We start from the raw sequence: 24,918 nt of genomic DNA on the forward strand, positions 1-24,918 counted from the left end.
GAGAGAGAGAGAGAAAGAGAGAGAGAGAGAGACAGAGAGAGAGAGAGAGAAACTTCCACACAGATAGCGGCGACCTGCTGACACCTCCTCACCTTGCGCTGTGGCATAAACTGCTACCGCAACGGGGCTGCCATGGCAACCAGCTGGAACACTGCTAGCATTTAGCATGTCTCCGTTAATTAAAACCAGCTGCGGTGGAGGCTATAGTGCTAATAGTTGGGAGTTATAGAGGCACGACTTAGTACAGGCTTGCATAAAGCCACTTTCTCCGTGTGTGTGTGTGTGTGTGTGTGTGTGTGTGTGTGTGTGTGTGCGTGTGTGTGCGTGTGTGTGTGTGTGTGTGTGTTTCTGTATATGAGAGAGAGAGAGGAGGGGTTAGAGGGGGGTAGAGAGATCCTCCCTGTATGGTGTGCGTTGCACCATTCCGTATTATGCGTGGTGCCCCTCGTGATGCTGCAGCGAGGCGGGCGGGATGAGTAGAGGGGCGGGGAGGGGTCGCTCCATCTCCTCGCGCAGCCCCTCCGAATTCACTTCTCACAGAGCGCGCGGGGCTGCTGGCGGGAAGGCACGAGAGAGAGAGAGAAAGAGAGAGAGAGAAAGAGAGAGCCATAGAGGCGGGTGGGAGTGTGTGTGTGAGAGAGAAGGGAGATAGCGTGTGCGTGCGTGTTTGTGCGCGCGTGCGGATTGCACCACCGCATCCCGTTCACCGTTTCTGCAGGCGGCCGAGCTCCGATGGAGATAATAAACCCGCGCTAGGGGCTTTTCTCTTTTTTTGTTTTTTTTTTTAACCCCCTTCCTCCTCCTCCTCCTTCTCCTCGTCCTCCATCCTCTGATCCAGCCGTTCCAGATGTGACCGACAAGTCGTTGCATGACGCCCGCATTCAGTCCCGCGCCGCTCACCTCGGAGAGACTGTGACACCATGGCTTTGGTTATGGAGCCTATCAGTAAATGGACACCAAAACAAGTGCTGGACTGGATGAAAGGTAACAGGGGTGGCCACGCTCTGCGCCGCACCACGCTGCTTGTGGTTATAGAATGATGATGACGCGGCTGCTGCTGCTGCTGGTGTAGGTTGGTGTAGGTTGGTGTAGGTTGGTGAGGAGGCCACATTCTGGGCATGAGTGTTCCCCTCGCGCTCAAAGCTGCTGCAGGACTGAAGTGACCGATGATTTAAAAAAGCCACAAAACTGCGGATGAAGAGGTGTGAGCAGTCGTAGCGGAGGCTCCTGTTTCACAGTGAACCTCACGAGCTGCTGCTGTTGCTGCGATCATCATCATCATCATCACCATCATCATCATCACCATACAGCGGCGGCGTTCATCAATGAATGAGGAGATGTGTCATCTTCACTCGCTGGCACATGCCCTCCAGCGCATATCTCCACGCGCCGTGAATGCTATGTGCAGGAGTGTGGCGCGCGCACACTCACTCACGCATTCACTCGCACGCACGCACACACACACACACACACACACACACACACACACACACAGTTAATGTAGTTCTCCTCACGCACCGTGCTCCATCTCCACTGGCACCGCGCAGCCAGTTTCAGCACCACGGACAGCGCAGTGCACACTGGCTTTCTTTGCAGCGCGCATCGCATACATCGGTGCGAACGAGTAATCGAATAGAAGCGCATACGAGTGTATGTGTGTGTGCGTGTGCGCGTGTGCGATCTTTTCAGACACGTTGGTCATTCCACAGAGCTGTGAAAGAAAGCTGTGTTAGGCCTGCTGCTGACAGACGACGTAAAGAAAGAAAGCTGGTGGTGGTGTTGGGTGGGCGCAACGCTTTTACTTTAGAGCATGACTTAATCACTGGTTGATTGATGACTCAGAGTTGAAACAATTCATTCAATTCATGCTTAAGCCACAGAGTGAGCTACTTTCTGCATGTTTCCACTGTGCGTCTTTCTCATGAAGGTGAAGCAGCCGATGGGGGGTTCTGGGGGATTTTTGTTCACATTGTTCCACTTACAAATCACGTCATGTGTTTCTTTTGGGATATATTTATTCCTTCCTTCCTTCATTCATTTATTTATTATTTATTTATTTATTGTGATACAGCTAAGTTAAATTCAGTGCTAGAGACATATTTTTGGCAGCATCATGCTGGGGGGTCAAATACAAATTCACACAGTTTTTCATATTTTTATTTTTAAAACATTTGGAAAGCCATGCACTGAAACTGCTGCGACCTGAGCAAAAATGATCGTCATGCAACTTCTCTGTAGTTTTGATAATTATTGCGATACAATTTCAAATCAAAAGTCTTAAGTTTCTAAATCGACTTCTGTTTCAAACTTGAAACATATGTTGGTGTTCTAAACTCATTTGCAGGACGGTCTAAAAAGGCAAATAGGTTTAAATACAACCAGGAAATTATCCAAATAAAGTTCACTCTCCTGTTTGCAATCTCTCCGCCATATTATAAAAATGCCTAAATACAATTCTGTTACTAAATTTTAAAGCCTAACTTGTCAGATATTATTGACATTTTCAGTTTCACGATAATTTATAGATATCGTTTTATCGTCACTGCCATAGCACCTATAATTTTCCTTCCTCTTCACTACTATGCAGTACAATCTGTTGCAGTAGTATTATGCTTCTGTGACGCACACAAGGAGCAAAATTGGGACAAACTGGGTATGGAGAATAATTCATTAATTCATTACTTTATTAATTTATGCGCTGTGTTCCGCGCGGAGTGTTTGTTCGGAAAGCTCGACTTCCTGCATGCTGCTCAGGCAAAGAAATTGAACGTGATAGAACGTGTTAGATTCGGCGAGAGCCGTTTTCTCTCGAGTGTGTAAATTCATACTGTGAAAAACAGGACAGGGCGCGAGAGGACAAAACATAACTAACGGTTCTTATTTTCGGACATGACCCAAACCCGGTTCTAATCACACTTCGCTGCCTTTCAACAGTGTGAAGTTGAGCTTTGAGTCATTCAGACTTAGCTTCCTGGTATGTGAAATCTTGTATGCAGAAATGTTACTTTTTATTTAATAAAAAAAGAAGAGAGAGACAGAGAGAGAGAGAGAGAGAGAGAGAGAGAGGCTTACTTTACAAATTACAGCAAATGTGTTTTATGCTAGTTTATAATTTGCAACTCATATTTGGTCACAGATTTATCATGAAGCCACATAACAGATAACAGTATTTATCTAGTATTTCATTTTTTTTTTTTTTATTTATTTTAAAAGAAGCATGTTTTGATTTCAGATTCTCCAACATTTCCCGGAGCTGTCCCACCTCCTTCACGAACTGTATGATTGGCATACTTCCGTTCAGATCTTGTTTCTTTGGCACTCGTATAAACGGGAAGTATTAATCTGTATTAATCTGTGCGCTTACACGGCTTTAGCTTTGGCCTCTCTGCTGGGATCGCCTCATTGCCGCCATGTTGGTCCAAGTAGCCTCGCTGCGTTTTGGAGAGAGGTGACACGGAGACCTTCGTTTGAAGTCTGTAACCTTTTTTTTTCGTCTTATTTGACACAGGAGAGCTAAACATTTATGTTAGGCCTTTTCATTAAAATTATTAATTTATTGGAGTTCTGTTGATACGTTATATAGAAAGGACTCATGTTAGCTAACATTTGCTACGCAGTAATAAGTCTCGGTTTGCATGCCGTAACCATAGATCTCAAACCGCTGAGCCGTAGAAGAAAACAGAGTAAGAACTCTCAAATAATCGTCATTGCTTTTCAAATTATTCACCGAACTTGCAAAGAACACAACAAAAGTCACAATAGCTTGCAAAAACTGCTGTCAACTCTTAAGCTTTTTCACATTTTCTCACATTATAGCTAAAACGTTGGAGGAAACTTTATCTATTTCCTTTCTAATTGAGTAGAAAAAAAGCTACATTTCAATTTTTAAAAAAATAAAAAGCTAAAGACTGGGCCATCCATTTTTATTGTGATTCAGCTAACTTAAACCCAGCACAACCAATTGCCTGCATAAGTCGCCTTATTAGTAGAGCGTCCACATGTTGTAATTTAAGCTCAGTATGAATCCAGCTGTTCTGTGAATTCCTCAGAGGGGTTTTTATTTATTTATTTATTTATTTTTTAGAGAGAGCATTAGACAACAACCAGCATCTTTAAGAGCAAGGAACAGCGGACAGGCCAAGGAGAAACTTGTGCAAAGGTTATAAACAATATCCTGACCTTTATGTATTTTATAGTCCTGTTATATAGTCCTATGGTCCTCTGTTCAAACCATCATCAGATGGTTTGAAAATGAAAACTCTATAAACATACCAGGACATGAACCTTCAACTAAACTGAGAGTACAGAGAAAGAACTAGTGAATCAGAGAAGCAGCTGATATGCTCACGGTAACTTTGGAGGAGCTGCAGAGATCCACAGCTCAGATGGTTAAAACGTGTTAAAAACGACAACCATAAGTCGGAAGTCACAAGACGCAAGATTTATAACTGGGCTGATCAAACATTGCAGAAACTCAGCGTGCTGAGCTAAAACCGCACCATGTCCTCCTGTCCTCCACCGCGGTGACCGCGGCGTTCCGTGGGACAGGGAAGCTGGTCAGAGTTAATTAGAAGATGACTGGAGCTAAATACAGGGCAAGGAGACCTGTTGGAGGCTGCAGATGGCTTGTTGTTGGAGGAGAGGTTTTCCTTCAACCAGAGTCATGTCGTCAGCCTCCTGAGGCGGAAGGAAGGAGTTTGTCCGTAGTTGTTGCGTCTCTGGGCAGGACGGCTCACCCACATGTAGTGTTCAGAGCTGTGGAGTCCTCTGGACTAGATAAAGTGCAATACAAGATCCCAGCATCCTAAACACACAACCAGAGCCAAAACTCAAGGGTTTAGATCCAAACATGTTGGTGGGTTAAAATCTTCCAATCATAGTCCACACCTAAAATCAACCGAGAATCTGTAGCAAGACTCGATTTAAAAATAAATAAATAAAAGAATAAATTACAGAAAACTGTAGATCATACCCTAAAACACAGCCAGCTGAAACTGCATCAGACTGTTGTTCTGCAAAGTTATGGCTCAGGGTGATGATCTGTTTTCTTTTCTCATTTATTCTAAACATTTTTCTACTTCACAATTACATGGGGGTGAAACAATTAATCGGACTAATCGTGATTAATTGGTTAGTGAAGGAATCGTCAACTGTTTAGTAATCAATTAATCGATAATTGGAGTATACACAAACTCTATGCCAACACTTTTAAAGCAGTAATTAAATAAAAAAAAAATGTACAAAAAAATCTATACATTTTGCATTTTAGAATAAAAAAGTCATGTCTGTCGATATGTTCATCTGAAGAATCCAAAGAATATATCATTTTTTCTTTCATTACTCGTACTAAGTTACTGTTTTTGTAAATCCATCAATCATCAGAATAACCGACAGAACAATCGATTGCTATAACAATTGTGAGCTGCAGCCCAACAATTATATACCACTGTGTTGGTCTATCACATAAAAATCCCATCAGCAATACACTGAAATTAATGACTTTAGTGAGAAAAAGTAGAAAAATTAATTAGGGTTCAAACCAGAGTTGAGTAGCAACTAGTTACATTTACTGAAGTAAATTTTCAAGGGGGAAAAAATTTACCTTTAGGAGTATTTTTACTACATTGTACTTTTTACTTTTGCTAGAGTAACTTTATTATGAAGTATCCCTACTCTTACTTGGGAAACATTTCTGGATTCTCTACCCGCTGTGAGTAACTTCACTGAATGAGGAACAAACTCGTTTTACCCAAAAGTTCACCAGACTCAGACACACACCTGCAGTTTTTGTTGACATTTCATCTGTTTTATATTATAACAAATTAATTTTGAAAAAAAAAATAGTTCCAGTTGTCTGATTTTATTATTTTTTGCAATGATGTTATTTGCATTATTTTAATTTTTATCTTTAAGGTACCAACATTTCCACATGACTTTATATTTTGGTCCATCTGATGATTTAACTTTTAAATATTGATTGATGTTTTGATCAGTCACTCAAGACTTTTATAGACTTTTTGTTACCAAATGCTCTTTTACTCTTTCTTGAGTAATTTATTGGACGGCTACTTGAGTAAAAATATGTTGAAGTGGTGCCACTCTTACTCGAGTACAATTTTTGGCCGCTCTGCCCACATCTGGCTGAAACAGTTTTTCGCAAGGCGTCGTGTAAAATGTGCCAAACCTAACAGCTATTTTTGCCATCAATTGTAAGTTTGGCTGCAGTTATGAGTTCATCGGCCTGAACCGAGACAAAACAGACAAATGCATCATCAGGCTTTTTGGACAGTGATCAGAAACTTCTACATGCTGCATCCCTCACCAGCACAACCCAAAAACAAAAAAAAAAGAAACAGAAGTTGTGGCTCTCTGCAGACAGAAGCTCTTTTACTTTGACAGCCAATCTCTTGTCATATAAAAAGCATGTTAGACAGAGAGATGTGATCATCTGTAGTCTTCCAGAGAAATCCTGACACTGCTGGATGGCATGCAGACAAAGTAGGCTGAGCTATACATCTATCCCCCCGCTGCTGGAAAGAGGAGGACTGCTGCTCCAGCAGCAAAATGCCGGTGAGGGCTCACAGAAAGATGACTCATCAGCATTTGTTATGATCTGAACACCCACACCAGAGGAGTTTCCTATATGATCGTGTGTGTGCGATTGGGGTGAGTCGGGGAAGATGCATCCTCTGAGTTGTGTGTGCAATCGATGGCGCGGTCGATGCGTGGTGTTGCGTGCGGATCTTGGGCCGGGCAGAGGCGCAGATAGATAAACGCGCCGAGGCGCCGGGTATCGGAGGCCTGCTGACGCTCGACCACGTTGACAGGAAAATGGATAAGGCCGGTCACTTTTCCTGCAGTAATCTCTCTTCCTGTCTGCGCCTGTCGATGTATCGGAGCGGTCTAAAAATAATAGCGACATGTCACACTTCAGTCTGCAGAGAGGAGAGGGGCCTGTGAAGAACTGAGAGCACGTGCACACTTCTCAGCTCGTCCAAAAAAGATTTTTTTTTTTTTCTGTAGTCAGCGGTCTGTTGATAAATATTTTTTGGATACAGCACACCAAGCGATTTGGAGAACTTTAGAACAGGCTGGATTATACAACGAAATCCTGAGCCATCATCGTCTGACAGCAAAAAGAGTACATTACACATACTGCAAAAATACCAAGACAAACTAGTTTATCCACCCAAGCAAACATTTCAGTGAGGGGTGGCGTTAAGTAGAGAAACATTCGAAAGGTCTGCGGTGACTCTGGGGGAGCTGCAGAGCATGACACCTAGAAAACAAACCACAATAACTCTCCACATTATGCAAAACACAATGTTCTAGTGGTGAAACGTGGTGACAGTGACATCATGACGAGGGCATCAGAGATAAACAAAGTAAAAAAAAAAGGGAAATAACTGAAGCAGCATAAACGTTAAACCAGAGCGACTATGGAATGAATTTCATGGGCTAGAAGAAGTACAGAGGTGGGCGACACAGACTAAAGGTTTCAGTACAATATCTTGGAGTGCTATCGCGAAAACTATAAAAGTGACGATAATAGCTATTTATTGTTTCCTTTTTAAGTGACCGATTTAACCGTATATTCAAATTTATCAGTTTTGTTGTGAAAAACCGTGGAAAAAAATGGAAAAACTAACAGTACAAACAGATTTGGGGCTTTTCAAACAACATTAGCTGGCATGTGTCGAGGCAACAATAAATCGAAAATCTTACTATAGTAAGAATTTTTTAAAAGTAAATCATAAACAGTACACTTCTAATTATAAAAAGTTATATGAGTCTAGTCCAAAGTCCAGACTTAAATCTGGACTTTGTACCAATCCTCAAAGACATCAATTTACAAGTCTAATAAGACTTGTAAATTGATAAGTACAGACATTCATTATACAACGTGTCTGTTTTGCAAACTCAAAAAGAAAAATGGACAAAACTTTTTAACTCCAGATGAAAGACTTACAGCTGCAATCGTAGCAAAAACGGCGTTCTACGAAGACCACGTTCTACAAAACAGGTTCATAAACATGTGTTGCTTTTATTTCACATTACAAACCTTACATTACGAAATTGTGTTTGATTATGTAAATCATAACATTCCGATAAAATACACTGGAGTTTTGGGCTGTAATGTGACACAATGAAAAAAAAAAAAAACGTGAAAACTTTTGTGCGGTTTTGTGTTTGATGATTGGTACAATCCATCGGATTAAAGAGAGCTGAACATGATGCTTTCTGCTTTAGGGAGCAAGAAAGGAGTGATACGGCTCACTGTCCAGGGCGGCACAGTATTGCGGGGCGTGTTGCCCTGGACGACATTTTCCTGCTGCATATTGGATGGTCCTGTCAATAAGGAGCGAGGCGGCTAACGATGGGGAAGATACTTTGACGTCTGCATTTGGTTATCTCTAGTTCAACATCTGAAATGATTAGATTGATTAATTCTGTATTGGGTGTGGAGGAGGGCGTGGGGGGGGGGGCAGAAAAAGGCGGGGCTTACCCGGGGCTTCATTAAACCAAGAAAAGCCACTGGACGTTGAGTCTTGGTGTAACTCTTGATAGCATTCTTTCCCTGACCTGAGAAGAAGGATTCCCTCTTTAAAAGTGGCTCCAGATTCATATTTGATTCTGTGTCCCGCTGGAAAACTCAAACACACACACACACACACACACACACACACACTCCTACCCTCCCTCTCCCGACTCCCCCCAGCTCTTACTGCTGTAGTTTCAGCTGCATTAAACATTGAACAATATTCCTTATTATGGCAGAAACACGCCCACCGAGGATCTTCTCCCCCCTCCATCACCCCTTCATATGCACCAAAGAAAATTTCACAGACGCAAGCACTGCGTTACGGATGCACATCAATGAGAACGCGTGTGTTTGCTGAAATACACGCATGCACACGCACACACACAGAGAGACACAACATAGCCGGTTTAAATGGGGCAACCGTAGTCATGGAAACCCGATCTGATTGCGTTTGAGTCACGGCACATGTCCTGAGATGAGGTGGCCAAATACACACAGATATGCATATGGATAATGGGCCACGTTCACACACTTAAACACACACACACACAGACTCATCAGTTTTTGCTCCTCTTTTATGGCCCGAGGCGGAGAGAGCGGGGGACCCTGATTCAGGGGACCGGGAGGTGCCGAGCGAAATGAAAGAACAGCAGAGAATAAGACTAGAGAAGGAAATGAAGAAGGGGTGGCCATGATACACACACGCACACACACACACGCAGAGAGACGGAGGAGAGGGGATGGGAGATGGTGCGGGCATCACATCAAAGCTCCCTCTCCATCCGGCTGCTCGGACAGAGGGGCCTGTGTGTGTGTGGCGGGTTTACATGTTTATGTTCTGGGTTCATGTTGCACCTGTTGTTCCAGAACTGGAGCTTCACACACTGCAAAAACACAAAATCCTACCAAGTGTTTTGGTCTAATTTCTGTAGGCCAGATATGTCTTAAAATAAGACGGAACTAACTTGTAGGTAACTTCTCAGCGAAAATGTTGGAGCTGGTTTTAAGCCAATAATGCATTTATTATGTGTTTTCCAGGCACATAGTGCCATTTTATAGCACAGTCAAGTAACTACGTTACCTTCAGTTGATTTTGCATCATAATTTAATGTCTTGGAATTGGGCATCTGTCTCTTTAAGAAGCTCCTTCTCTTCCTGAAACTCCGCCTTCACGAAGTCATCACAACATGGCTTCACTCTCAGTTACTCAACAACCTTTTTACCAGCATTTCAATGAGGAATAGCTCGTATGAGCTCAGCAGATTCACAGTTCCACCAGGTGTTTGCTAATTGCTGCCGGCTAGTCTGGAGGAACTGCCAGGGGGAGTTGCAGTGGAGGACTGCTCCAAGGAGGAGATGTCCCTTATGTCTCCTTTATGATGCAGGAGTAAAAGGCCAAATTAGAGTGACATTCAAAATAGCTGACAACAAAATAAACCAAATGAAACCCTCAGCGACCACGTCTGCCTGTCTCTTAGTGAAATGTTCTTATTTAACATAAATAAAGTCATAACAAAGCAAACTTGTGTTTCTGCATCCGGCAGCTTCTTCCGACACTACAATTACCAACGTAATCTTACAGAAGTAAATTGAATTGGATTATAAATGGCCTGGATTAGGATAAACTGGATTTTAATTGGGCGAAATAGGACCATTTAATTAGAGTTTGATTCCGCTTGTTTGTCTTATTTGGAAAGTGTCACGAGATGACCTTTTTTGAGTGAGACGGCTCTATATGCAAATAAACCAGACACCAGAAATTAAATACTTTCAGTTCATCAGTGGAGCAGATTGTAATAAGGTTCTGGTAATGACAAAACAAAACAATTACAGGTTGTACATACTGGCCTCAGTTATTTTAACAGCGATAACGTCTGTAATGATACAGACATTCTTGTGGCAGCCACAATTATTAGCAGCTCTTCTGAAGACGGGTGAAAAGCCTTTAGAGGAATTCAACATTTAATGTAAATAATTTTCTTTTTCATCAAAATCACCAGTGGTACAATCATTTGACCCCAACAATCCCTCTGAAAATAAATATAACCGAGGGATTTTTTTCTCATTTATACTTCATCTTTTTAAAAAATTGATCAGAATTATCTATTTGAGTCTTACCACAAGTTTTCCACACTGTCCAACACCCTGAGCCGTAGATGCGATAATAAGCTCTTGTGTTTTTACCCTATACTCATGCAGTCACACCTTGCTGTTCTCACAAAGTGCTAATGTATACTCTATATGTACTTTCACCAGCTTAATTTAATCTAATTCAATTTAATATAAGCGTTTTTACCCTTCTTCACCAGGGGTGTCAGTAAATACACTCCCAGCTTTGTAAGCAAGTTAGCTATAAACACACAAACAAACTGTTTTTAGGGAAAGGCTGGCGAATAACTGCTCGAGTCCACAAGCTTTTTATTGCTGCGCGGTATTTGTATACTTGACAGTGCCTACTTCAGGTTCTTCCGGGCCTTTTCCTGTTGTTAGAGTCGATCTCTGCCTCTGAACTCCCTGACTTTTTATTTCATTTTTTCTACTCGACCCCGTTTCCCTTCCCTCTTTAACCGCTGTCCTCTCGCTCGGTCTCACTGAAAACAAGCAGGAAGCGAATGCTCGCACAAATATGCTGCCATGAGCTGATGAATTTTTCACATTAGGGGAACATTTTTAGAGGCAGTCGTGACTTTTTTTTTCCCGCTCAGATGAGGTCAGGGGGTGTACTGTATTTTGTCTTTTTTTCTGTTCCCGATACAATATTCCGTTCTAACTCGATTCTTTTTTTTTTCTTGCTATCAGACAACAAAACATGTTCTCTCTAACACAGCTTTTTACTTTATTTTACTTTATTATTTTATTCTGCGGTGCCCAACAAGCCTCCACTCAGTGTGCTGAAGGCTCATTCAGGCTCCAGTCTGCAGCCTCATGCGTGATCTCTCGCCTCGCATCAGTGCAGGGTCTTGAGGGGCGTCATATGCTGGTTCTTTGCCTCTTCTTGGAGGGCTCTTACGCTCCGGTTGCCTGGTAACTCTTGTGTTTCTGATTGGGGAGCCGACTTTTTTCACCCAGAAAATGAGAGACAGACAAAGAGAGAGAGAGAGAGAGGAGAAATCAGAGGGAGTTGCATTAAATGTTGATGAAGCTGTCAACAAGAGATGCTTGCTCTAAGCTTGGAGCGCTGGGACTCGGAGATGGTCAGGATCGAGGGATGGAGATCTTATAGAGCTGTTTCTCTCATGGAGTAAATATGTCAGAAAACAAGTTAATAATACAAAAATAGCTCTGGTGTCTGAGGGGGTGAACATAAAACTTTTTTTTTCTTTTTATGTTTGGAACTTAATCAAATTAGCTGAATTTTTCCCCTTTTTTCTAGTTAACCAGACATTAGATTTTAAAACTTCCATGCCTTTTAAAGCTGCAACCCAGAGAGGAACATTTCTGGGTCCACCTGTTAAAACATTTATTAAAACTATTTTTAGGATCAGACTGTAATGAGAAGCCACATGGTTTCCCAGTTCAAAGAAAATACAGCAAAATGTGTCCCAACTCACAGTTTGAGAAGAATTTCACCTAAAAAACATTTGAGAAACAATGTTTTTTTTAATCTTTTTCACACTCTTCTAATTCAGAGGTTTTTACATTCAATCATCGTCACCATGACCGCTGCAAAGTCTTATCAAGTATTTTTGGTCTAGTTTCCAGTGGAAATATGTTACTACACTTGAAATAAGATGGAACTAACTTACAGGTAGCTTTTCGTCAAGATATAGTAGCTTATTTTAAGTCAATAATTCCTTTATTAATCCCAAATTGTGGAACAATTGTTACATTGTTTTTATACGTTTTGTACGTATTTCAGTTTTAATGCAAAGCACTTATACTCTAGTGATTTTTGAAATGTGCTGCAGAAATAAAGTTGATTGACTGATTATTATCAATTAACTTTAAAAAAAAACAACTGGTTTCATTGCAGATTATTTTACCTATAAAGAGACATTTTTCCCATGTCAGAAGTGAAACGATCTGTCAGTGGAACTAGTACTTTTTCATCCATTTTAAGGAATTATCAATTTAAAACAAGTTCTTATATCTTGCTGAAAATTTACTTGTAAGTCAGTTTTGCTTTAATTCAAGTGAACTATGATATTATTATAAAGTACATGGTAACATTTTATGTTTCTGAAATGAATGTCATATTAACTTTTTGCTTTTGATGATGCATTAACGACCATTCTCATTAAGAGTGGGGTCTAACGCTCCAATATAAAACCAAACTCAAATATATACATACACTCACGCGTGCTTGGAAAGTTCCTTACCAATTAGGAGAGAAACAAAATACTCCTTGTAGCTGTAAATATGCATCTGGCACAATTCTGGACTGATTGAAGGTGAAGCTGGAGAACATGGTGGTGGTCAACATTGTCTGTTCAAGATCCAGTCTGGGCAATGAACAGGCACCGCTAATGAAACCAGCACACATGACAGCTGGCGCATTGTTTTTAGGTTTCAATGTCTCAACTAAATCCAGATACACTTCTTGTCATTGGTGTCATTTGACTGTACTTCACATTAAATAAAGTCAAATTTATTTGTATTGCACTTTATTAACAGTTCCTAACTGCACCATGTTGCTGCACAAGCTTATCAAACACAAACAGCCAGTGGAAAACCTCAATTCTCGGAGATGTGCACGTCAGCCGCCATGTATAATTTTGACAATGTGTGGATCAGAGAATAAATTGTAAAACATATGCACCCATTTCATGATTTTCTTCTTTGCTCTTCATTTTACTCTGAAAAATAAAATGCCTTAAATGAATCAATAAAACCCCCAAATTATTATGACATCCACACCCGTGAGAAACACAAAAGCCATCATCAAAAAAATATTCTCTGGACTCACATGTAATTTAGCGCATCATCCCATCTGATGCCACATTGGTGGCTGAAAGCTTGACTCTAAAAACAGATAAAGTAGTACACTGATGCTTTGTTACAAGCACAGCCCTGGCCAAATGCAGTTCAGTAAAAATGGTCAAAATTCAGCAGAAAGAACTATCTAAAAATATATATATATATTCATCATATCTGTTATGGTGGCACCATGTGGCTGTTTTTTTAATGTTTCAGTTATGAGATAATATATCATCCTTCTGTCACCACATTTCCCTAAAGTAAACATATTTTTTGTCACTGTACAGAAACCCAACACCAAGCATGATTTTGTGTGCGCTGGCCTCAAAGTGCTCTACATCTGGAGCCTGAACTCTGCAGATGAACCCGGATCAGCTGTTTGTCCCGCAGGAACTCCGGAGATGAGACTTTCTGGCTCATCTGATTGGCTGGCAGCTGTGTGTCACACACACACATACACACTTATGAGGCTGTTTTGCTTTTTGTCGTTTTAGCGTATAGACATCTGACACAAGAACACATCATAAGTTGATGGAAGAGGAGACGTGATCCTTGCGTGCTCTGCAGAAGACAAACGGAGCTCCAGCAGGAGTCTTTTCCGAGAAGTGACATTTAACCCTTGTTTTTGTTGTTGTTGTTGTTTTTTTATTCATAACCTCTTTAAATAAATAACATTGCTCTACAGAAATTTCATACGCTAAAAGCTGAGTGCACATGCTTTCAAAAAGTAATGTCATGAATAATTTTTGTTGTCACATCGTATCATACGAAGGCATTCTGAGGTTCACTAACACACTTTCTGAAGACTGACAGGTTGCTGCAGGCAGCTACAGCAGCCCCCTTTAAGTTAGCTCAGCTGTTTCTGTCTCTTTAAGTGACATAACGCTTATGTTATTTGTGTAACTTCTTCTAGTATTTATTTATTTATTTCAAATGCAGTCTGAGAGAGAGGAGACATGTATGGTCATTTTGTTATTTCGTAACCTTCCACCTCGTTGTCGACCACTGCTGGTCGGCCGTTGATTTGCAACCTCCACCAGCCTTCGCCTGCCTGTCAACGGTGGTGGACTTATTTGACCACACACGACACAACTGCCATTGTAATAAACATGCAGCTCGTGCTTTCTACCATTTCAGGACGGAAAAAAGTGCAAATTTTGAAATATAACACTTTTATTTGCAACGGTTTCAAAGAGCTGCTTGCAGACTTCTTTTTAAGCCATGGACATTTCTAATATGGCGAATTACCAACTCTCTGCATAGGATTGTGTCTATTTGGCATTGAATTTCCATTTTTATTGGATGCAATGTTACCAGGCATTAGGTGGCATGAGATTCTGATTGTGTAATGACCTTTAATTAAATAGTAGGGTTTAATTTTATTAGTGCATTATGGTATAGTAATGTAATATTATTGCAGAAAATAGAGAGTTACTTCTTCAGGTGTTATGTATTAAACATAGATCTATAGGATGTATTTAGAGAGTAAAATTCTATGGCAAATTCTTACTAATTTAATAGTTTTCCAGTAGTAACCATGCCTGTTGTGTAGAATACTGTTCTGCTTCTTACACCTTAACTCAAGTATCATAGGTTTTTATTAGCTGTTTCATTAGTTTGGCTTTCTGCTTTGTCTGGTTGCTAAATATTCATGCTAGCTTTAGCTTAACAGCTGTAGTTCTAAAAAGATCCTTATCTTATTTAGAATTATGACTGTGTTTTTTTGTAATTACCCCCCAGATATTATTGACTTTTTCATGACAAGTCAAAAAAGGAAGTTGTACAAGTCATCTTTCAAAAAAAAAAAAAAAAAGAAGTAATCTTTTAGCTAGCTAGCAGTATGTAGCAACAGGATAGGGCAGGACAGTTCTACTGCAGTCATTGCTCCATACTGCGGAAGAAAAGCCAATCAATCAAGACTTTGCTGGATTTTTTTTTGTTTTGTTTTGTTTTGCTTGTTTGGAAGCTGTAGCATTTTAAAACCTTGGTGTAGGCTTGATGCTTTCAACCGGCCCAATCAGGTTGCAGTCAGGAGAAAAGTTTGGTTGTAGGCACCTTGGAGCCTTCCAACAAGACAGTGGTCTGACACATCAGGCAAAATTGTAAAATGGATGGTTTTGAGGATGTAGAGTGATTCCTGACTCTAATTGTAGGAGTTTTGGGGAGAATAAAAGTCTAGAGTCATGCCACAGAGATATTCGAACTATAAAAAGTTGAAATATCTCCGCAGTAGCTCCTCCCACCGCAGCAGTTCTAGCTCTAGCTCCACAGGAAGGGAGAGATACTCATATTAGCCTTTAAAGCCGTGATTTTCAGCTATAAAACTAAAACCAATGATTCTTTAACAGGAACTTCACTTTATTACATTTACAGAGTCACTGCAAAATTGATGGGAAGCTGAAACTGAATCAAACTTCTGCATTCGATGGTTTTTGAGGTGGGAGGTACAGCTCGAAGCACAAATAAATGTATTTATGTAACCCCTAAATACTTCTACTACTAACTATGCCTCCAGTCTTCTAGCTTTGGTTTTCATCTGTTTGTATTTTGATTATTTCTTTATTTTTTCAGTTCAACCTCGATCTTATCGGTTCATTTCTTTAGATTTGAAGTTTTGTTCTTCTCTGTGCATTTGAGTACATGTTTCGGTTACAATCTGCCACCTGTTCCTCATCCAGCAATCAAGCTCCCCCTATTTAAGCTCCTCATTTCCTGTCATATACTGCTGGATTCTTCTTTTGGCTTTCCTTCGTTCTCCCTGAGACCCAGCTTGTCCCAATGTTGTTTCTCCTCCCATGCTTTTGTAAGTTTCATTATTGATTGATTTATTTTTATGATTAATTACCTATATGCCCGAGTCCCTTTCAAACTCAAAACATGACACTTCTCTGAATAGTGAATTTCCTTGTTCTATCACTACTTGATTTTTCACACGATCAGCTTTAAGATTTAGTCTATTACAATAGAAGATATTAGAACATTTAAGCTGAAGACTATTTTAAGTTGATATTACTGATCAAATTTCTTTCCAGTGAGAGCTGAACTCCACCAAGCGTTGCCATTTGTCACAGATTCTGTTCATAACCTGTAAGAACAGATTTTCTAGGTCCAGCGAAGGTGTTGATGGGATCCGTCTTGGTTTTACTCAGGATCAGGTCTCTGCTTTTTGCAGATGATGTAGTTCTACTGGCTTCATCAGACAGTTGTGGCTCGCAGTTGAGTGTGAAGCAGCCGAGATAAGAATCAGCATCTCCTAGTCTGAAACCACGGCCTTGATTGATCCGGAAAAGGGTGGAGTGCCTTCTTTGGGTCGGGGGGTGGTGTTCTGCCCCAAGCGGAGGAGTTTAAGGATCTTCTAGGGGTCTTGTTCATGAATGAGAGATCTATAGGCATGGCTATAGATCAGTAATGTGGGTGCTGTACCGGTCAGTTGTGACGAAGAAAGAGCTAAACCAAAAGGCAAAGCTCTTAACTTACTGGTCGATCTATGCTACAGGGATACAAGCGGCCTAAACGAGTCTCCTTCTGGTGCAGAAGAAGATGGATGGATTACCGGCTTAAAAAGCTGAAAATAATTCAGCCAGCTTGACACATGTATTTACTTTCCCTCCACAACCATCTATCCAAAAGTTTCTGTCTCAAGAAACCTCACTTGATGGCTTCTATATAAAAATGGTATTTCCCAGAACTCTAACCAGACTTTATATTTAATAGTCATTGGAAATCACTAACATTTATACCAAACATCCATCCATTCAGATAACTATGGTCTTTTACCATTGTGAAGAGAATACTAGAGATCCCAAGGCATTCTCAAACCAAAATGGAATTTTCCTGTGAAACATTCTTGAAGCCTCTAGAGAGAGAGAGAGAGCTAGCTTTCTCAAAAGTATCCTGATCAGATCCCAGAATTAATTGTTTTTCCAAATCTTGGTTCGATCCCTTCCTTCAAGCCAGTTTGCACAGGAGACCAATGTGGGGACCACGGCCTCAGACAGGACCCTCTCCAGGGCCAGGAACATACTACAACCTGCTTCAGGTGGTGATACAGATGGGTTACATTTTTACTTCCAAATAAATACATTTTACTTCAGGAAGTTTGGAACACAAGTTCAAATATTTTCGAAAAATCCCCATCACCTGATTGTAGTGCTACATATGGCTGCATGGAAACCAGCCGACACATGCGCCCACTTGATTTCACAGCAGTACTAGAGCAGGCTTACGTGTAAACTTGGCATCCCTGCAGCTCTCCGTGGGGCAACCTTGTACCATTTTTGTCTGCAGCAGACGCTAACAATGGGGGCAACAGGGTTTTTTCCACTGGGAATGCATTCCGTTAAATACATTTCACTCGTTCCGCTACAGTTCAGAGCCGTTTTACGAATGTGTTAGATTTAAAATTGCTCTGCTACTGTAGCAAGATTGCTTCTTCTGAATGTCTCTTGATTCAACAGAAGGCTCACATTTGGTCTCTCGTGTTCCCCTGGTGAGACGCCTTGTGCTCTTGATATTTCTTTTAATTGTACCAAGTGTCTGTGCGTGCGTGCGTGCGTGTGTGTGTGTGCGTGTGCGTGTGCATGCGTGTGTGGTTGTGTATGGTGGGTGTATTAAGGTGGTAGCACACACTCTGCTCCCTGTCAGCTTTGCTTCCCTCGGGCATCAGTGTTTTCCCTTGCAGCTCCCCCGGGCTTTAGCGACAGTAACAACAGCAGTTGCAATCGTTTTGGGACGGGCGGCTGGGGATGGGTGGTTGTGTTTGATGTGTGTGTTTGTGGAGGGATGAGCTACTTGTGTAGCCGCTATGCTCGAAGTGTGCATGGATTTATGTCCCTTTGTGTGTGTTACGCTCTGTCTTTGCTCATTTTGGAGAAGGCTTGTTCATTAGGTCTATGGGGAGATGTGCTTTCTGCTGACTTTGTTAGGTTCTGAGCCAGAAGCTCTTACTGATCCATAGTGTCCCACACACACACACACACACTCAACCGGCTATCTGCAGAGGAAGCTCCTACTGCACATTAGTATAGAAAATATGGATTACACACATAAAGTCCCACAACTTTCACATTCATTTAAAATCATATGGGCCACACTGCAGATTGTAACTCGTTTTCTTTAATGTGGCCTGTAATATTCTAAGAAATTACAGATTAGAGAAAGGGCCTACATATTTTCCTTGAATACTTCTCTATTCAAGGAAAAGCTTCAATGTATTTTTTAATGGGGATTTTACACCTTTAAATAAAATCCAGTGCAAACAACTGCCTTCAGAAGTCAGTAACTCTGTAAATAGAGGCATCCTGTTTGTTACTGAATCACAGCGTAAATATAGCTGTCCACTGTGTGTGTCAGACATTTGTCAGAGAGCATCAGTGGACAAACAGCAACCTGAAAATGGCATAAAAGCAACAGTTAAAGTTGACAAGAGGTCCCAGTGACTCTGGAGGAGCTGCAAAGACGAATGACTCAGGTTTTAAAATCTGTTGACAGGACAACTATTAGTTAGACTCTATGGGAAGAAGAACGCCAATGCTGAAAGAGACCATAAAAACCCATCACTGATGGAGTTTATGGGTAGGAGGGACTAAATACACACACAACTGAATGATTTGAATCAAAACGTCTTCATTGGTTTGCTGGCCCAGTCAAAGTCCACATCTAAAACCAGTGGGAAGACTTGAATAATGACAATAATAACACATTTTATTTAATAAGGGGACAATGTAGACGTCAAACATAAATGTCACCATTTGATACATTGTTTACAGCATAAGCTAATTAGCAATAGAAGTCCCTAGATAATTTCCAAAAATGAATACATGATTAAATAATAAAGATATGCAATGCAATACTATGAATTTGATGTTCACAGATGATGTTAAACCAATATGACAATCTTTGACCTGCTCTGCAAAGCAAATGTGCAAAAATGTATATCTCTAGATTAGGGTTGGGCATTTATTGTATCATTTATCGTGATAAATTTCATATCATGATAAGAATTTTGATTTATCATTGTGACGTTGTGACAGCTGGGAGTTTGAGAAACTCTAAGCTGTCGCAGGGTTTCCCCCGGTGTATTACAAGCCTGGTGGGCCACCAGGCTTTACTTGTGCCCCCACCAGGCTTAGCATTGCTTATTTATTTAAGTTATTTTTTATTTTTCTATGTTTGCATTTTTAAGACTTTATAGTTGGTGTTCAAGTATTAATCTTCCAATCTTCCAATAACACATAATTATCTAGTGATATTTTCAAGTTTCCTGTCAACTTTAAACATTTTTTAACTCAAAAACACGGCCCACCACCAGGCTTTGCAGATTTTCTGGGGGAAACCTTGTATCTGTATCGTTGGGATTTTTTCTTTTTTACTATTTCCTCCGCTGTTTGCTCAATAAGAGTATCGATAAATATCAATAAAAATGAAAATAGGATTAAATGTAGTTATTGTGTGTTGCTTAGTGATGCAGACTATGTGACTGGTGTCCTGAAAGACTTTACAAATTAGAATGGATTTCAAAAACAGGATTTGTACCATGTAGTCACAGCCATATAGTTCCCTAAAAAATAACTAATTAACAGTTTTTTTATAATATCGTGACACAACTTATCGCACACCCTCTCTCCAGATATTTCACATAGTGAAGTACCCCAGGGTGAGAAAATGTGAAAAAAAGATGAGAAAATGTGAAACATTTCATGTATTTTAGAGGGGTGCAGTTTCATCCAAAATGTGCTTATCTTTATTTATTTGCATTAAACATAAATAAAATATAGATCTTGCCTTGCTCGCTTTGATGTAAAAAGCAGTAGTGCTATGATGACTCTTATTCTGCCTGTACGTATAATCAGGTACGGACACAGCAGATGTTTCGTTCTGTTTTTTTTTTTGTTTTTTTTTCTCGGTGATCGTCATTGGACGCCAGCAAAGCATTGAAAAGACATCTGCCTTCAGGCTGGTGTTTATCTGTGGCTGCAATTAATTAAATGTTGTTTAGTGTGGACAACAACCACTCCCATACTTCAATACAGATCGCCTCTTGTTGGACTGCTCAGACTCCAACATGACAGTTATCTCTGAAGGCATTTTCACAAATGATATTTCCTCATCATATTTGTCTCCTCTCTGTCCCAGAGCAGACACCCCTCTGAACCACTCATCAGACCGAAGGTTTTAGTTATTTTCTGCCAACAGCTTACCCCACACATGCCCACCAGAATCTCCTAATGTGAATCTGTGTGTTCCCCCCTCTCAGGTTTGGATGACTGCCTCCAGCAATACGTGAAGAGCTTTGAGCGGGAGCAGATAGGAGGAGAGCAGCTGCTGCACATCACCCACCAGGAGCTGGAAGAGCTCGGCGTCACCAGAATAGGACACCAGGAGCTTATACTGGAAGCTGTGGACCTCCTCTGTGCCCTGGTCAGTCCCCGTACTGGGTTGTTTTAACCCAGGGGTGTCAAACTCATTTTCGTTTTGGGCCAAATCAAGATCATGAATGCTGTTAAAGGTTTGGTTGTGCCAGGATATATTGATCAAACCTTTTCAAATATCCATTAATTCTTCAAATTAAATAATATTACTGAACATATTTTCAGTCCCTCCAGGATTTCATGTTTGTGGTACTCATTTGGAAACATTTGGGATATTTGCACTTATTTATGATGGTTAATGTGACTTTTTATTACTCGCTGTTTAGATCGTGGACTATAATCTGACATCGGTTAAAGCTGAGGCAGCTGTTTAGTACAAGTAAGAAAGTTTTTGGCCATCTTTGAGAAAAATCTACAATAAACTCCCAATTATTAGCGCAAAAAATGTGCAGGGATTCATTGATTTAGCGTAAATTTACACAATCATTCTGAAGAAACTGGAGGGACTGATTGATATAAGAGTTCAGTTGAGATGTCTTACCCACAGAAAGCTAACTTTGTTTGCTGCTAATGTGAGAGATGAGTTTACAGCGACATTTCTGGACTGTGTATTACAGAATTTGACCTCTTAGGGTGTCCGTTATCTCTGGGCAGAGTACTGTCACTTAAAGGAGGTTCCTAATTGCAAATTCTGGAGTTGTGCATTTCTGTTGTTTTGCCTGTTGACCCAAGTGTGAATGTGGGAATGTGTGGCTGTGGGTATGTAAGTTAGGGCCGTTACAGACTGGCTAACCCAGAGCTAGCTTTTTACTACTCTTAAAAAAAGCAGTTTGTGTATTTCTGGCTCTAGAATCAACTAATTTACTGCGATGGTACCTGCGTAAGCTTAATGTAACTGCAAAACACAAAATCTTACCAAGTGTTTTTGGCCTAGTTGCTAGGGCAAATATCCTAGTACACATAAATTAAAACTAAGATAACTTACAAGTAGCTTTTTGGAAAAATAGGAGCCAGTGGAACAAGTACTTTTTATTAATATTTTAATGTTAAGGAAATATTGACTTAAAACAAACTCCTATATCTTTCTGAAAAGTTACATGTTACCTTTCTCTTATTTTAAATATAATATTTGGATTAGATTAGAAATTAGACCAAAATTTGGTAAGATTTTGTGATTTTTTTTTTCTTCAGTGTAGAAATTTTTTTTTTATTGTTGATTAATTTCCTATCAGTCCCTTCAGAAAGTTACGATTTCACAGTTGCAACAATTAATGCAAATTCAGTCATCATTCGCAATTTTCTTGCAACTTTAACCAATCATTGCAATGTTTCCACATTTTGTTGCTTTAGTTGCCTGTGGAAAATTCTAATCGATGGAAAATGTTAGGAGATGATTAGCATTGGATAACATAGTAACTTCATGAAGAACATTGGTTTAAAAACAATGAGCTAACTGGAAAGCTGCCATGGCCGCTGTAGCACTGCAAGAACAACAAAAAACAAATATTTCTAGAAGTACAGATGAAGCTAGAGGCTTTTGTAATGCAATATTCCTTAATTACATTAGCTGCTAGCTGGCCAAGTGGCTCATTGATTGGTCTGCTCAGTACTGCTCAGTTACATCTACTGTGTGTTTCTGCAACACACTGGTTAATCTTTGATCACAGTAACCAGTTTTTCCACTTTTACACCGTTACTATTGTCTGGTCTCTTTTTGTGTAGAATCTACTGCATGCATTTCAGTCAAAATGTGTGGATAGAATTTTGCGAAGAACATTTTTTGAAAACAAGACACTGTCATGAAAAGGCAGATTTATTATATACACTTTCTGGAGCATCAGTTATTGATATTGGCTTTAAAAAATATAGCAAAGCAAATAAATAAATAACAGTCCTCCGTGACCTGAGTCTTGCTTTGCGCGCGCTGCTTCGGTCAATGCTGACTGTATGTGCAGTGGCCCTGCTCAGGATTAGCGAATTAGGGGGAATTAGGTGCTACTCTCCCAGAACGGGTGAAAGGAGGGAGTGGAGGAGAGGTGAGAGGGAAAGAGAGAGGGAGAATATGTAGAAAGAGCATGCAGGATGCACCTTATCTCTCAGGCACACATGGCTGGATTAGTAGGAGCTGCTCAAATGTGCGGAAGAGGGTCTGAGTGTGTGTGAGTTAATCAGCACCGCTTCTCATTCAAATCTTCCAGCATGGGACTGAGTGTCCCAGAGTACCAATCACTATACGGCCTAAGAATGGACACACTCAGACCCTCATCAACACACACGCACGCACGCACGCATCCACATGCACACACACACCCACATGCACGCACACACACTTACGGATGAGAATTTGAGAAGCAGAGTCTCTGAGATGATTCTTAATGTTGTGCAGGTTCTCACCTAACAAGAACTAAAAGTTAATACTATAGTTAGTCATCCTGTTAGTGTGGCGTTGAATTTGTGATTAAAGTCACGACTAAATTCATTCACATTTATTTTTATGTTTTTGTCCCAGGTCACTTTGGAAACATAGCAAAGTTGATCCTGATGTCATTTAAGCACGATGCTTACTTGACAAGAGCCACAAAACTAACATGACCCTACAAAAAACAAAAACATGGCTTATGGGATATTTATAAATCCTGACATATCCAACGTAAAATTGGCTTTATGGTTAGAGGGTAATAAACCGCTTTCTGTATTTAGATTTCAGAAAAACAAAAGGTCCTTTAGTAATAAAGACTAAAAACAAAAGTCTATTTCTGGTGTGGAATTTGTGTCGATATTGAAAAAAAGAAGAGAGAAAATAGCTTGATAAAATTTTAAATCGATTTTTGCTCATCCTGTCTGTGCTGACATCAACCAACAACATTTTTCAGATAAACAAACCAGAAGAATGTTGTTTAAATTATTTTTTAGAGTGCTTTTGAGAGCGTTTCACAGAGAATTTGAGACGTCATCCTCATGTTCATCTCTGAGAAACATACTTTGTAGTCATCCGGCTGTTTGACTCACACATCAGTCACACAATCAGTCTTTTACAGAACGGTTTTCTAGCAGCTTCCTTAAATTGGGTCATTTTTTAAAAACGAATCCAAACCACTGTGTTGTGATTAGCATTCCGCTTTATGCCTCGTTTCAACCTTCCAACTGTAAATAGATGAACAAATACGGACTCTTTTAAACGGTCTGACATGAAAATTACAGCTTGATTCAATTTAGAAAAATCCAAGGTATAAATTTAAAATTCAGCATAGTGCAAAAAAGAAGACGACGAAGAAGAAATATTCACGTATTAAACGCAAATTTATCACTCTTGCAGACTCAATATGTAGTTACCTTTGTCTATCTGAAGGAAAATGATTATAAGACAGACAGTAAGGCACGTACAATGTTTTTATTGCGACTTAGTGCATGAGCCATGGCAGAGGAATAGAATTAAAGAAGAGGCCGCTCCATACACGGTTGCTGTGGCAACCACACTGACATGAGGAGGGACGGTAGGGCCGCAGTGGGTGTCGGTGGTAATAATGGCATCATCCTATAACGGTATTGATTTGCACACACGTGCATGCAGCCTTAATTTAAATGACTTCTCTCCGTATCAGCAGCAAGCGCGCGCTCTTTCAGACGGCCCGCGCGCCCTGGAGGCAGGCAGACGCAGACGGATTTTTTTTTTTAGATCACGTCATGACGTGACAGCCTAATTACAGCAGTGCAAACATGTACGCTCTGAGTGTATGCATGCGTCTCTGCTCGCGCAGGATGCAGAAAATCACACGGAGCGCGGTGGGAGCCTGACCCAGTTTGAGAGAGACGCATCGCTGGGTGCTCTCCGTCTTTCCTCCCTCCTTCCCTCCAGTCGTCATGCCTTTTGGTTCCGCAGTTGCCTAATTAGTGTGAATGCTGTAAGGCTACGTCGTTAGTCCTGTCTTTTGGTATTGACATCTTCCACAGTTTATGAAATATTCAGCCCTTTGTTGTGATCATCTTGGGCCTCATTGACATGAACGGAACATCCCATAATTTCTGAAAAATTCTGCTGAAAACTTTGCGCTCTTCCACAGCCAACTACTTTCAGTTGGAAAGGTCATT

The 24,918-nt window shown here is 40.5% G+C and overlaps 1 protein-coding gene across 3 annotated transcripts in view; it reads left to right on the top strand.

The window, feature by feature from the left end:
- The first annotated feature begins 448 nt into the window (after positions 1 to 448).
- Positions 449 to 24,918, top strand: part of LOC103139918 (connector enhancer of kinase suppressor of ras 2) — a 78,885-nt gene continuing 54,415 nt past the window's right edge. Inside the window, exons 1-2 of one of the 3 annotated variants that reach the window (XM_016672817.1) lie at positions 449 to 984; positions 20,715 to 20,878. In XM_016672817.1, coding sequence (XP_016528303.1) covers positions 921 to 984; positions 20,715 to 20,878 — 228 coding nt within the window. In that variant the 5' untranslated portion in view covers positions 449 to 920. The remainder of the gene's footprint in view (positions 985 to 20,714; positions 20,879 to 24,918) is intronic. The other 2 variants (XM_016672818.1, XM_007554789.2) reach the window with 2 other exon arrangements.

This window comes from Poecilia formosa, unplaced genomic scaffold, assembly GCF_000485575.1.
Source record: "Poecilia formosa unplaced genomic scaffold, Poecilia_formosa-5.1.2 Scaffold66, whole genome shotgun sequence".
Taxonomy (NCBI): Eukaryota; Metazoa; Chordata; class Actinopteri; order Cyprinodontiformes; family Poeciliidae; genus Poecilia; species Poecilia formosa.